The following is a 15,889-nucleotide window of genomic DNA, read 5'->3' as shown; positions in this document are numbered from 1 at the left end:
AAATCACAAACAATGGCTGACCATCATAGATGATATTCAAAAGATGGAGTATCTTACATACAGGATACGGATGAATGAAGGACAATTTGAAAAAGACTGGGGAAAATGGTTAACCTATTTAACAAAAAGACAACGATACAGCTAATAATGATGCCTGCATAGAAGCTGGATTCATTTACTCCTGCAGGCTCTGTTCATATTTTGTTATGTCTTTGAAGTTTTTTTTTTTTTTTTTTTTTCAAGAATGTGAAAAATGTGAAATTTATGTGATACATTTTCATAAAAAAAAAAGTAATAAAAAAAAAAAACAAAAAAAAAAAACACACAGTACAACAGTGTACTGTAGCATGTATTAAGATAGTACATTACAATTAATACAGTAGGATAGCATAGTACTTGTAGTAGTAATGTTCTACAACTTCATGCTGTAATGTAGTTATATGATACAGTATTAAAAATGACCTTTTTACATGGACAGGGATACATTGCCCTTCTTTGCCTCTCTCTTCCTCTGGAGCAATGATGTTCCTTAATATCTGCCGTGCAGAAAGTGAACTCTAAGGATTAGATCATAATATAACATCTCAATGCATTGTTAAAATAGAGTGCGCTTTGGTTTTCATAGTGCCGAACTGCAGGGGTAAGAAGATAAACCTGTCTAATCTTTTTGCAGTGTGGCACCACTGGGGGGCAGCCCAGGCCTGCAGACACTTGCAAACACAGTCCACATGGAAAGGCTTAATGAATGAGAGAATCAGTTTGATAAAACAGCAGAGGAAGAGAGAAAGGGATGGGTCTGAAGATATGAGTGCTGTGTAGATGGTGACGGTGGGTGTGTAGAAGATAAGCAGTAGAAGAAATAAAGATGGAGGCAGGATCAGGTGAAGTGCTGAAGGTGGAGAGGAGGCAGATGAGACGCAGGCAGAGGTGCAACGATCAGATTAGAACATGGAGAGATGAAAAGGGAGGTTAAAGGAGATCAGATCATCCTTATCTACACGCTTGTTGTCCCAGATGCTTCAACATCACAGTAGATGTTTGCTTCCAGAAATGGCCTCTTTTAGAAGGAGCAGAGAGATGTTTTCTTCTAAATGTGTTGATAACAGAAATGTCAAGCAATTACAACGTTTGAAGCATAGCTGTTGTTGAGATGTTTTCTTTTACTCCTTTTCACACTAAGATGTCATGTCATTCGGAAGTGAACACTGAAGCTCTCCAATGCTTCCAAACTTTAGTCAGTTGGTAATATCAGCACTAAGCACTCATATGAGAATTTTTCAAGATGCCGTTTTCAGCTTAGGAATAAGCAATAGAAAAAGGTTTAATTTTGTCTGAAGGAAGTAGACTGAAGTGCACCTAACCAAGGTAAACAGAGAAATGCTAGTCTCTAAAGATGCAAAAATGGAATCTCTTTATTTCACAGTTGCTTTCTGTGAAAAAGCTCTCAGGCTGTTGAACACAGTGCAGCATTAAGCAGCTAAAGAGACAGATGTTATCCTCTGGAGTTTGTTGCAGATGGACCTAAAAAGGGTAAGATGTGTAAGTTGGCTGCTCTTTACAGATTATTACTTAATTCTTTGCCCCAGGAAGTGAAAGAGAGAAAGAAAGGCTTTATTCATTAAGTCAGATGTGGTTGCAGGGCTGAGAAGGATATAAGAGTCCATATTTAGACAAAGGTAAAAGCGATAAAAAGAATCAAGTTGAAAAGACAAAAAAAAACAAAAAACAACAGTAACACATTCAACCTCAGGTGTTTCCTGTTTAACAATATAGCCTGTTGATGTATGATGAATTGCTATGTACACTCTGCCTGTGCATTTGGAGTATCTAATGTGCTTATAAGATATTAAAGTTGATCCTTGCACCTTTACTGCAGCATTTGTTTCCAACTGTCATTCTAAAGTTGTATATTTTAAATCTGGGAATGTAGAAGGAAGAATAACTCCAAATGGGTGAATACTGATATTGGCTCTTTTATGAAGACCTCTGCACTTAATGATTGATGCCATTGAGGATGTGGTTTATGTTGATTAGGATTCTCATGATGATGACAAACTATACTGACCTTGTTGATGTTGCTGATGATGATCAATATAAAAAAAAAAAAAGATAACAAAACAAAAAAAACGCCATGTGCACTGCCTATTGGCACCTACGTCCGATCGCACTTGATGGTTTTTGTTGGCACTAAGTGACTTTGTTCACTCCTGTCTTGATCGTTGCTTTTGTTGTATCAATCTCGGATCCCATCGGCTGTTGTCTGAGACGATATAGCCTCTGGGTACACCGGTGAACGTGCCAGGCGGTAAGCGATAAATGGCTTCCCGCCAAGACTTCCTTTTCCGCGTGTTGCATTGTTACGGAAAGATAAACCGGTTGCTTGTGATTTACTTGTTATTAACGGGTCTTACCTTTGCCAAAATTTCAACATCATGATGCAGATTTGTAAGAAGTAAAAATTCAAGCTTTGTCATCAGGTCTGTCCTCAAGAGGAGAAGAAAACTTTTAAAATGCCTGTTTGTTGAATGGAGGTCGGATTGATCTGATGCATTAGAGGAAGTTGCGAAATTTGAACGGCTTTCGAGGCACAGTGTCAAGGGAATTCATCTCAAGTTAAATTGTAGATCTAGAGTAGATTTTTAGCTGAACTTTCATGCAGATGTCTGTTTATAGAGATTAATAAGAAGCTAAATTGTCGTCTGATCGTGCTGATGGGAGCCGGGGTGGCATTACGGAGGATTATGTTCCGCCTGCTTTTGCTCTCCTCACGGACTGTTTTTCTTGCATATGCCACAGCCTGCTGATACGTGATTGGTCAATGTACCAGGAGTAGTTGGAACAGACACCAGAACACTTGCCTTCCCGGAAATTCACGGCCCTGCGTACAGATGTATCTATGTAGACTATTCTACTATGTACAATCTGTAAATAGAGATTAGTGTTGTATTCACTCTCAGATGTATGGGTTAGGGTTAGGGTTAGCTTTGGACAAAAGCGTCTGCGAAATGAAATTAAAACATTGTAATAAACATTAATGATAGAGGACAAGATAAAACACGCAGCCCTTTGACCCTTTGTTTTGTTTCCCTCTTCTTAACACCATCCAGCTGAACCTACTGAAGGAAATTCACCAGGATGAACTGGGCCGCATATCTGAAGACTTAGAGGATGAACTGGGAGCCCGAACCAGCATGGACAAGAAACTAGCTGAACTTCGAGCTGAGGTGAGGAGACTGTGGAGCAAAAAAAGACATTAACATGGTGGGAAGAAAGAGTAGGAGTGTGGGGTGATAGAAGGAGGACGAACAGGTTCACAAAAAAATCAACTAACAAAATTACACCGTATTGTCATGTGTCAAAGTATTGGATTGTTTTTTATGTTCGTTTTGAATTTTATTATCCCATATTTGAGAAACATACATTTCCTCCAGTGCCATCTAGTGGTTGCTCGAGGATTTGTCTGTCTGTCTGTTTGGTTTGACAGCTTATTCTTATCGTTTTGAGTTGCAGGGTTTAGCACTTATCTTGTATAGGTAACAGGAATATTTTTTTCAATGTGGGGTAAGTTGTCTCTTGAACATCCATCTACAATATTCATCTATCCAATTCTTTCACTTATCCTGGGCTGGGTCACAGTGAAGGCAACATTTCACCAAGCAACTTTTTGCAGCTCTACCTCGGGGATCCTAAAATGTCCCAAAGCTACGTGGAATGTATAATCTCTTAAGCATGTTGTAGGTCTACCTCAGGGTGTCCTTCCAGTGGGATATTGCTGGAAAAACTTCAAAGGAAGGTGCCCAGGAGGCCGAACAACTTCAACTTATTCCTTTCCACTTGAAGAAGGAGTAGATTTACACTTACTTCCCCAGGCATGTCTTAGGTCCTTACTCTATCTCTAAGAGTGAGGAAATATCGGGTAAATTCATTTAGGTTGCTTTTATCCGCAATCACTTTCTTTCAGTCACTACCCAGAGCTCATGACTATAGGTGATGGTACACTGAAAAATGTTTCCTTTTGGCCCAGCTCTCTGATGATTTCTGGTACAGCGCTATACCACACCAAATAAGCCTCTCAAACTCAGTGTTCCCCTTACTTGTGAACAACACTCACGGACACTTTATTTCCTCACCTTGAGCTAAGTATCTAGTATCTTCATATTAGCCTACAATGAGCCATCCACTGTACAAGCAGAGGGTTATGTACTCAGATATGGAGGTGCGGACTTTCATTGTGACCGCTTCACTCTTGGCTGCAAACTGCCCATGTGTGGGCTGAAGTTCTTGGTCTGATATAGCAAACAACACCACATCATCTGCAAAGGGAATTGAAGTAATTCTGAGATTCCCAAACCGGACACACTCATTCTCTTGGCTGGGCCTGTGACAAGTGACAACCCTAGCCGACCTCCCTGAGCACTGACTAACATGCAAGGCCACAGAGCTTGTTCATCACTGCAGATCCATCACAACCTGGACACAGCATGTTACAACTCTTCCCCTGTGGTTGGCACTACAGAGTTCTATACACCACGAGAACAGGTTTTTTCCGAAGACATCCCTCTGAAGGAAACTAAAACCATACAGTGTCAATAACCCTGTTACAGAAAACTCTCCTCAGTTTCATTATAAAAAATATATTTTTACTACAGGTTAAAATGCACCATGTTTCTGAACATGTACATATCATCACAGAGTCTGCTCACTGTATATAAGATATGATAAGATAATTCTTTATTGATCCCCAGAGGGGAAATTTGGCTGTTGCAACAGCACAAAGACAAGTAGCAAGAAGGTAAATACAAATAGAAATAAGAATAGATCAAATAAACAAAATAAAATAAGAGGTATATACAACTGGTATACATAAGTGACAATCTAAAGTGACATGGTATGGGATAAAGTGACATGTACGGTCAATAGCAACAACATTTAGCAGTATGAAATAGTGCAGTATAACATGAGGTATAAGGTATAGCAAAGTGCAATATAAGGTACAATATAAAAGTGGCAAATAGATACAGCATGTTATATTACAGTATGTATATGTATATAATGTATGAAGTATGACACAGAATATTAAGTCAATAGTAAATATGTAATACAAAGGGAAAATTGCAATTACATAGCATAATCATATAATATAATATAATATAATATAGTGTAGTATGATATAATATACAGTATGTAGTATTAATAATAATAATATTTTTTGTATAATAATGTGACTGTATATTACAGCAGCAAAGACAGCATATCAGATGAAATAAGTTGTTGTACGGTACAGAATGTACAGTATAATATAAACATGTACGTATAGATACTAGAATATAATACTTTATAATATACTATATAAAAGTAACTAGTAATAATAATGATAATACAATATAGTGCAGTATAATATGGAGGTAAGTAGTAAGTAGAGTATAGTATATGATATACTTAACATAGACATGCATATACTCATACACACACATACATAGCCATCTACTCATGAACATCCAATCATTATATACTTACTTTGTGTCATAATCACCATAAAACATGTGACTTGTATAAAAGTATTCTTTTACTTTTTGTTTTATTAATGCTTATGCATAATAGACCTCTGTGTTCTCCAGCTTTATTTGTTCGTTATGTCTTTTTCTGTTTTAACATTCAGAGCAATGAGTAAACCAGAGCTTAATTCCTTTTATGCATATGTATACAAATAAAGCTGACTGTGATTCTCATCTCATCTGACTTATCAGACTTGACTTTCAAGTCAAAAAAGTTGATGCAGCAATGCTTTTCCTCCACACAAGAATTTGTGAAGTTGCTTTTCAACACAGTCACAAACATTTAAACCAGGACTTTTCTCTTTACCTACAGTCTTGTACTGTTAATCACTGAGCAGCTCCATTGGAATACAACTCCTTCTCTAACCTTTATGTCACACTCAGCGTTGATTGGGAAACCTAAAATACACCTCTTCCCTTCTTTTGCCTCTCCGTTAGATGGAGAGGCTGCAGGTGGAGAATGCTGCAGAGTGGGGGCGCAGGGAGCGTTTGGAAACAGAGAAACTTGCCCTGGAAAGGGACAACAAGAAGCTGAGGGCTCAGGCTGAAGACCTTGAGGAGCAACTGGCCAAGAAACGCCGGCAGGCTGCCTCTGCACTCGACACAGACCTGAAAGCGATCCAGACCGAGCTGTTCGAGAGGAACAAGGTGAGCAGGAGAATCGTTCTCTTTAATCCCAGTGCTGTGATCATGCTAAATCCAGTTGTTTCCAGTAAAAGCAGAGAAGCCCCAATCTTTTAAATCCTGTAACAATTTTCTAAACATGGATTAGATATTGAAGGAAAATGTACTTTGTGTATCTGTATAACTTTGTGTGTTTGTGTGTGTTGTTTGTGTGTATGTGTTCCATACAAAGTGCAAAGAGAGATTGATTGTGTTTTGTGCTTAGTGTTGAAACTATAGTATTGATCCAGAAAGAGAATGAGAAACAGAGCAAGCGATTAAGACGCTGGATGCACAGGCACACACACACATTTGTACACACACATACAGACACACACACTAACACACCAAACAAACACACACACACACACACACACACACACAAAAACACACTCACAGGTTGATTGATAGAAGAATTATCTTAAACCCCAGCCAGAGCTTTGGGCACCAGTACTTCTCAGATTGATGTTCACTGTCACGAACACACACATACACACACACACACACACACACACGCACACACACATTCAGGTACACACAGACCCTAGGGGAGTAATAGGAGGAGAGAGAGCAGAAGTTAATATTTTGTGAGGACAGTGTTTGTGTGTGTGTGTGTGTTTTGTCATTTGTGATCCATCTTTTAGGCTGCTGATAGAAGAAATGTATCAACAAATTTGTGTGTGTGTGTGTGTGTGTGTGTGTGTGTGTGTGTGTGTGTGCTAACAACACCTGCATGACATGTGACACTGGGTCCTCCTTGTCATATGTGTTACTGCCAAGGAAAAACAAATACTTCACCTAACCACTTACCTTCTTTATAACATATTTCAACACATATCTATTTTCTTTAACAGCTCTCTTGTGTGTCTGTTTGTGTGCCCATGTGTTGTTGTTAACAGGTGAAACATTTTGCTGCACTGACGCTAACAATGTGTCATTCTTACTGTCAATGAGGAATTGTTTTTTACTTCTTTTGAACTATTTTAAACCTCGAGACTACAAGTATAACCAGGCAAATGTTGATGTCACCCAATCCCATTGCAGAATGTATGTGTATGCAGTCACTTCTTTTAGGATCAGAACACGTCTATCTATCTGCATCTATACTCAACTGAAGTGTCAAATATGACACAGAAAAGCAGGAAATCCTCTCGTTTGAGAATCTGGCACCAGAGAATGTTTGCCCATATTGCTTTAAAAGGTAACTAATTAATTAATCAACTAATAATTTCAACTCTAATCATGTTTTAATGCTACCAAATCCCAAACAGGCCTCTGGGTAGAAACTAGTGTGATAATTAATAAGTCTATTAAAGTCACAGTTGAACTTTAATAGATTATGTGAAACATGATGAAAAAAGCACAAAATAAAAGTGCAAGAAATGTAGCAGATAAACATGTCATAATTGAATTTAAAAAGCTGCATACATTTGAATTGAAATCAAACGAGATAATATTCTTTAATATGTATAGAATAATACAAATATAAGCAGATTCTCTGAAATAGGTGATGAGCTGTAATGACTGCTGCGGTCACCAGGTGGGGTAGTTTACTCAACATGCTGCTCTCTGACAGAGTGAAGACAAGGAAGTCTGTCTTCACTGCCTTAAATCTTCTGAGAAATCTGGACACTTCCACAGGTGGAAACAATGGATATGCAGTTAAACATAATTCATGCACAACTATAGCCCATGATGGCAGCCATATTTTCAAAAGTACCAGTAATTAGAGTGAAGGTGGTTTTGTGTGTGTATCTGATGTCTCCTTAAATAGCAGACAGTTGGGAGGCATGGTCATCCAACAGCAAGTATGTGTGTAAGTCTTGGTCAATATAAGTGGCCTCCATTACCATCCATCACACAGGGTTATTTATGACGCTCTACGGTTTATTTAATCCTGCAGTTAGCAACAGGCACTGACACACACTCATGCATGCATACACATACACGGGGTAAAGACAGAATCAATATTTCAGGTTTTATGTTTCAGCAGAAAGGCAACAGGCTGAATTATCTTACTGCCTCAGAAGTAGCAGCATGGGAAGGGTGAAGAAGATGAAGACAAAAGTTGAGAGAGCGAGACACACAAAGTAAACAAAGAGAAAAAGGGAGAGGTGACCCTCTCAAAATTAAGACACTTTTTAGTAATGTATGTAAAAATAAATCAACAGGCCCAGATGGTATCCCTGCCTTTCTTTTAAAGTATTGTGCAGAAGAGCTCACTCCAGCTTGGTGCCCTGTTTTCCAGCAGTCGGTGGATTCACACACTGTCCCTGCACTCTGGAAAAAAACTACAATTATCCCAATTCCAAAGAAACCCTGTTCAACTGAAAAACATGATTGTAGACCTGTGGCTTTAACTTCTGTAGTTATGAAATGTTTTGAAAAATATATGGTGTCCATACTGAAAGCTGAGGTAAATCCTGACTTGGAACCACTACAATTTGCCTACAGGCAGGGGCGGGGTACAGATGATGCTATTAATAGTATTACTCACCTGACACTCAAGCACCTTGAAGACTCAAAGGCCTATGCACTAATATTGTTTATTGATTTTAGTTCAGCTTTTAACACATTGCAACCTCACTTGCTGATTAGAAAATTAACTCAGATGATGGTTAATCCTTTTGTCATCAAGTGGTTTTACTCCTTTTTAACAAACAGAATCCAGAATGTCAGGGTCAATAACACACTCTCAGATTCCAGACCAATACAGGTGCACCTCAGGGCTGTGTCAGTTCACCTGTCCTTTTTACATTATACACTAATGACTGCACCAATAGCTGCCCAGAGAAGTTCTTAAATTTTCAGACAACACTGCCATTCTCAGCTTGCTGCACAGGGACAAAGATCCAGCACCATATCTAACTGTGGTACAGACTTTTGTCCAGTGGTGTGATGACAACCATCTAATAATTAACGTCATTAAAACAAAGGAAATGGTCGTGGACCCAAGGTCAGTTGGTGATCATACCCCAGTGCTTATTCATGACGAAGAAATCAATTAAGTAAGCTCTTATAGGTCCTCGGCATCCACCTAGATAACTTGTTTAGCTGGGAAACTCATGTGGACAGTTTGTGTTCTTGGTTACAGCAAAGACTGTATTTTTTACGCAGATTGCGAGTGTTTGGGGTGGACCAGAAGATAAGGTTCTTGTTTTATCAGGCTGTGTTAGAGATTATCATTAGGTACGGGATGTCGCCGTGGTACGGTGGTCTGTCTGTTAAATCGAAATCTAGGTTGGCTCACCGGGTACAGACTGCCATGAAGGGTGTGGGGAGGACTGAAAACCCCTCCCTGCAGTTAATATATGAGCAGTCTGTTCTCAGGCGAGCCCAGAGAATGCAGTCTCACATCCTTCAATCGGAATATGAACTTTTACCATCCGGCAGACGATACATAGTCCCCAAATGCAAACTAAACCGTTTTTAAAATTTGTTAGTGCCCACGTCGATCAAAATTCTAAATGCTTCCTGAGGTTATATGGATTGTGGATTGTGCAATAGCATCATGGTGTTCCTATAGTTTTATTTCCATATTTCTATTTTTTATTCTTTATTTTTTAAATATTTTTTTCCCTCTTACTTCATGCTTTCCTTATATGGATCTGTGCGATATGGGTTACATGCAATACATGTACATGTACTCTTGTATGATGCAGGAGTCTGTCCTGTCGTTTGGGTTAACTGTGCGTATATTTTTCTTTGCACAATTCAATTCATATCTTGCACTGACCAATCAGGTTAACACTAACTCCAACTGCCATACACTTTTAAACGTAGAACTTCTCAGCATATGTTTGTTTTGACTTTGCTGAGAGAGATCTTCGAGCTTCAAGGCCCAATAAAAGAAGTTAACCTTTTCTGTCTGACCGAGACATGGCAAACGCTGTCTGTACCGGACCATGCAGCCTACTCGCTGAGCGTCTTTCTGTTCACCAGTAGGACAGGACCTAGACCTAAATTGTAAAGAAAAAGCTCTAATTCACATTAATGAAGGACCTGTGTGAGCAGTGAAGGAGACTAAGAAGCAATACCAGGAAAAAGTGGAAGCTAGCTATGCCAGCTAACATTAGTCTTTACTTCATCTGTGTGCTTCTCTGTTGCCTTTTTTTTTGTTTCTGTTTATACTTGATGCGTTTATTCATATAACCCCAAATGATTTGTCCTCTGCTCTGTTTTATCTGTTTTTCTTTTTTATAATTTCTTTCATTTCTGTCACTTTTTGAGCTGATTTGTGTTGACCAATCAGGTTGGAGCAGTGCCCATAAGTCCTTCCTCCACTGTACCGCTCTTGGGCAGCCCTTATTATAAGCCCAAATTTGCTATCCCCTTTGTGTGTGTGTGTGTGTGTGTGTGTGTGTGTGTGTGTGTGTGTGTGTGTGTGTGTGTGTGTGTGTGCGTGTGTGTGCGTGGGTGCGTGCGTGCGTGTGTACATTGTAGAGAAACTGCTCTGTCTAAATTAATGCTAAATTCAGTACGGCAGAGGGGGAAGGGAGAATTAAAATGATTCAGCTGCATCTTTGCATGCAGGGATGTGAGCCTGTTTAAAGTAGTCTTAAAAAATTGAAGTAAAATACATCGGTTATTTACAAATCTGCTCATTCATTACATTTTTCAATGTGATGAATATGTATTCATATGTCTGGGCATAAGCCTAGGATTTATTTGTGTGAGTGTGTGCGTGTTTGTTTTAGTGGAACAGATGTAGCAGCAGACTTCAGGGTCTCTCCAGTCAAGGAGAAACATTTAACAGGCAGTTTGGCACATACAAACACACAAACACAAGTACAGTAACACACATACCCATAATTGTGCTTTTGTGTGTGAACATACAACCACAGATTTGCCATAAACCCAGTATTAACACACACACAATGCACAAGAAACTCGTGCATCATGAACATTCACATATATAAAGAGGCATACATACACATGCTCGTAGATCATTCAGTAATCCCTTATGTTTAATAGAGTCAGGGACTCCCGGCTGCCCCCTCCCCCTTCTGTTCTTCCCTCTCAGACTTTCATTATACAGTCATAAAATGATAACACTGCAGGGAATATTGAGTTTTCTGGCCTCCATGTTTGCTGTGAGGCAGGCCCTTTGTCCAACAGATAGCGGGCCAGGGACGGCAGCAATGCTTGTGTGTTGTATGTTTTGCTTATACCTTTGGTTTTACCTCACTGCAATGTAGCTTTGTAACTGTGACCTGTTTTTTTCAGGTTAGATATCATGTACAATGTTTAATTTGTACTTTAATTAGTAGAGATGGGTTTTAATTAGGTACATAGGCAATAAGTCATGGTAGGTTTTGTTTACACACTGACACTCAGTCCGGACATTTCTCAGGCTTGAGTGTTTGAAGATGACCTGTTGCCACATGGCTGAATCTTAAAGGTATAATAAATAGGATTTTCCTACAAAAATAAAATATTGACTTTTGTAAATATAATATAATATAAATCAACACTTATGGGCCTCGATACATGTGTGTTGGTGAGTGTGTGTGTGCAGACCTTTGTGAGACCCTTCCCTCTGCATCTATTCTGTTGTTTTGCTTTGCACGGAACGTTTACAGGAGGGGCACTGTTGTGGTTCCCTGAGCCAATCACAGCGTATAGGTGAGTGTGGGAGTGGTTTAAATGAGCAACTGGGCCCCATTCAGACCGGCGAACATGGCGAAAGAGCGATGCCGAGTTGGCATTCTTTCTGTTGGACAGGTAGGTGCCTCAAACCGGGTAGGACAAGCTAACCAGCGGCATGCTAGCGCAACTGTAACCGGCGGTTAGCATGCCAGCGCAAAGGTAACCGTGATGCTGTTGGTGTTAGCTCGGTGTGGTGGGTGTGTTCTAGCACGAGAGAGTTAGAGTGAGCTTCTGGTGACAAAGAGCCCAGGAGGAGGGGCCCAGTTGGAATGTGTTGTTAACAAAATGCGAGGAAAAATCCTACTTATTATACCTTTAAATGATTTTTGGGGAAGCTAACTAGACTGCTCTCAGGGACATGGTAGTAAACGAAAAAAAAAAAACCACATTAAAACTACTCATCACAATAAAAGTGTTGTAGCTTTTATTATTTTTATCCAACTGATTCTGTTTTTCATTCCTGTCTTATTTTTATTTATCGTAAAACACGTTGTGGCTCCTTAAACACTAAATTTTATTTATTGATTTATTTCTTCCTTTTATTCAAAACGAGGTTGGAATGAAAACAGTCAAAGCCTGATGATATTTAGTTTATAATGATTACAATTAATAAAAAGGAGCAAATTCTCACATTTTAGTGACTGTATATCGAAGTCCATTGTGCCAATATTAGAATAATGTCATCCATGTGAAATGTTATGTATTTGCACATGATATATGAAAAAACATCGACAGACTAATTTATTGTTTGTTTGGGTTATTATGGATGTTTTTGACAATAGGAAAATTATAGAATAATGTCAACTTATCTTTTCATGCGTGTCTGACATGCATGTACTACATCACAAACGTAACATGTCATGTTTGTCTCTTGATAAATTTCCTTCTTGTCTCGATTGTAGTCGTCTGTCTTATATGCAGGCTGCACTCTTTTAATGTTCTTTGTTCTTATGCTTCACCTTTATTGTACTATAAAATACCACCCTTCCGATTATTCCCACCCCCCACCCCTCATTTGTCTCCTCATCCCCTCATCCCTGTCTCCTTAAGATCCCAACCCCCCTGATTTTTAATTATTCCCTTCTGCCTCTTTCTTTGTTTGATGGGCTCTGGGGTAAAACTAATATCTGAGTGGCATTCTTCCTTGATCATTGGGAAAATATTCACTGAGGGGGGAGGGAGTCCATGTGCTGCCTCTTAAGGAATTTCGAATTATTTACATAAAAGATAAAGCACCGATTCCTCTTTTACTAGAAGACACTCTGTAGTAACCTCTGTGCACGTAATGTTCTTGGTGAGAATAGATCAGAAAAAACTCAAGAAGCTTTGTGAGCTATCTAAGCCTCAAAAATACAATTATTTAATAGATAATAAAGATAAAAGGAGGGTCAAACACAGCTATAAATACATCCAAATGTGAAGGGCATTTCCCACTCCTTGATCTGAGCTTTAATTGTTCCAGTAGATTTCTCTGCATCGTGGCAGCCGTTAAAGTTCAGAAAGCTTCTTGGAAGCTGCTCTGTCTGGGGAGCCATTAGGTGTGAGACAGCAGAGAGGGAGGCTGAATCACCATCAACGCACATAAAAGTGCTGTGAGTGACAACAATGCATTATTGACGATGCCATTAGCTCCGAGTGCAGACTTTTCTTATCTAAACCCAATATAAACTCCTGGAGTAGAGCGTAACCACAATCATCTAAAACACAAGCCTGGAACACAACCAGACTTTTCATTCATGATATACACAACTAAACATTAGCTCCTTTAATTAACAAATCTTAACATGAAATGAACTGGAATAAGCTAATAAATGTTTTTCTTCATTAGCAATTTAAACAATGACATGATTAATGGTGTATAATTATCATTAGAAAATGACACAGAAATGCAGCTCAACCCAAATCAACTCCAGAAAACTGTGCTGGAAATATGAGTAACTAAGATTGTCTTCTGTGTTTGTATGTCTGCTGTGTCCTCAGGAGCTGGCTGACCTTCGCCACATTCACTCCAAACTAAAGAAGCAGCTACAGGAGAAGACAGCAGAGCTCGCCCACGCCAACCGGAGGGTGGAGGGCCACGAGGCTGAGGTCAAAAAGCTCCGACTGAGGGTGGAGGAGCTAAAGAAAGAGTTGGGACAGGCAGAGGATGAGGTAGGAACACTGCAGCACAATAACTGTGTATGTTAACTTTATAATACTTGCTGTATTTATCTAAGACTATAGTGTAAAGCTTATTTCAACCAACGGTAAGAAAACAACGTGTCTCTTTGGATTCACTCCTTCCTATTAGTCACAACAAACATCGCACAGAAAACAACACAAAACATTCATCTCTTCATGGCTTAAACTAAAGATCCATCATTTCCACCTGAGTGTTATTCTCACATTTATATTCACACAAACCATATTTCCAGCTGCAGTTAAATAAACATATCTCACTTATCCTTTCAAACACACACAATAACATATCTTGAACAGCTTTTAATGCTTCATAGAGGGGTAACTGTTTACAGGACAGAGGGCTTACCCTCCTCTAGTTATAAGAAGTAGTGCAGTTACATGAACAGGGTGTTCTTATCAGGGGACAATATGAGGCTGTTCAGACCTGGAATCAACATGTGGTTTTCGTCACGAATTGAAGACGCATTCAGATCCAATCACTCAGGCCACATCACACTGGCCCCATATATGCGATGAAATAGCCAATTGACATGTGTCAACTTTTACAACTAGATCAATAGTATGTTAATTTACGTCGGACAACCTCAGTTAAAAGTTAAAGACCAGCTCCAGTCATGTTTTAAGACATATAAAATGCTTGAAAAAATAAATTGTGTCTGATATGTTTTTTCTGCAAATATGTTTAATCCTGCCAAGACATCTCCTCCTGCTCCCTCATTAAAAATTCCTGAATCAGCACAGTCCCCACCCACTATGCCAAACATAGCCATCATTAGTGGCAAATTGTTGAAACTTAGCTAGCTTGAAATGTAGTTATAGTAGTAGTGACGTTAACGTTAGTAGTCAGTAGTGAGTTTACAAACATTGCGATGACAGTTACAGCTGGTTCGTGCATCGCCGAAGTGGTTGCCATAGGTTACACATAAATATGCATAGCGTCATCCCGTCCCATTAACGGGATTGTCTCCTTAGGTTTGTGACATCTCGAACCTGCCAATCTGAAAATGTGTTGTTTAGCCTGTCCTTGGTTAAGTGAGCTTGCTTGTTAAAAAAGTGTGTTTCTGTGTGTGTGTGTGTGTGTGTGTGTGCGTGCGTGCGCGCGCGTGCGTGCGTGCGTGCGTGCGTGCGTGCGTGCGTGCGTGCGTGCGTGCGTGTTTGTGTGTCCAGTTGGATGAGTCTCATAACCAGACCAGGAAGCTGCAGAGGTCTCTGGATGAGCAGGTGGAACAGACTGAGAACCTGCAGGTACAATTGGAACACTTACAGTCAAGGTAAGACACACACACACACACAAATACACACATGGTAGCTCTCTTGAGTACATACATGACAGCAGTTAGTAGTGGTGATAAACATACACAGACACTCAACAGAACAGATTCCAGGTGGTCAGTTAAGAAGACAAAAAACACCATAAATGTTCCTCTCCAGTATTTAATATATTCAATCAAAAGTGACATTTAAATATCCTCCCAAAAGGTTCATGCCAATGTGGATTTTTTGTACTCCGAGTAGGAGTGCTGCCATGTTTAGCACCTGCACTCACACTCCCAAACATGCTGAGACAACCATGAAGGCCCTTACTCCAAACACACCCTGTTCAGGTGTGTGTGTGTGTGTGTGTGTGTGTGTGTGTGCTTGATGTGAAGCTCCTCACTTGTAGCTGCTGGGCTCACTGGGAGCCCCAGCACTCACTTCTCGTACTTGGTAGAGATTAGCGTGTTAATGTGTGTGTGTGTGTGTGTGTGTGTGCGTGTGTGTGTGCATGTGTGTCTGCATGTGCGTGTGTGTGTGCGTGTGTGTGTGTGTGTGTGTGTGTGTGTGTGTGTGTGTGTGTGTGT

General features: G+C 39.6%; 1 protein-coding gene across 1 annotated transcript in view; it reads left to right on the top strand.

Annotated features, from left to right (window-relative positions):
• Window positions 1-15,889, top strand: part of ccdc102a (coiled-coil domain containing 102A) — a 71,076-nt gene that overhangs the window by 48,062 nt on the left and 7,125 nt on the right. Inside the window, exons 6-9 of the mRNA XM_069664681.1 lie at window positions 3,108-3,224; window positions 5,994-6,203; window positions 13,848-14,018; window positions 15,216-15,319. Of these exons, the coding sequence (XP_069520782.1) occupies window positions 3,108-3,224; window positions 5,994-6,203; window positions 13,848-14,018; window positions 15,216-15,319 (602 nt within the window). The remainder of the gene's footprint in view (window positions 1-3,107; window positions 3,225-5,993; window positions 6,204-13,847; window positions 14,019-15,215; window positions 15,320-15,889) is intronic.

Source organism: Semicossyphus pulcher, unplaced genomic scaffold (genome assembly GCF_022749685.1).
Source record: "Semicossyphus pulcher isolate SPU_LCO1_2020_fin unplaced genomic scaffold, fSemPul1.0.p SCAF_1, whole genome shotgun sequence".
Taxonomy (NCBI): domain Eukaryota; kingdom Metazoa; phylum Chordata; class Actinopteri; order Labriformes; family Labridae; genus Semicossyphus; species Semicossyphus pulcher.
The sequence above is the reverse complement of the archived record's forward strand: the minus strand, read 5'-3'. Positions and strand labels throughout refer to the sequence as shown.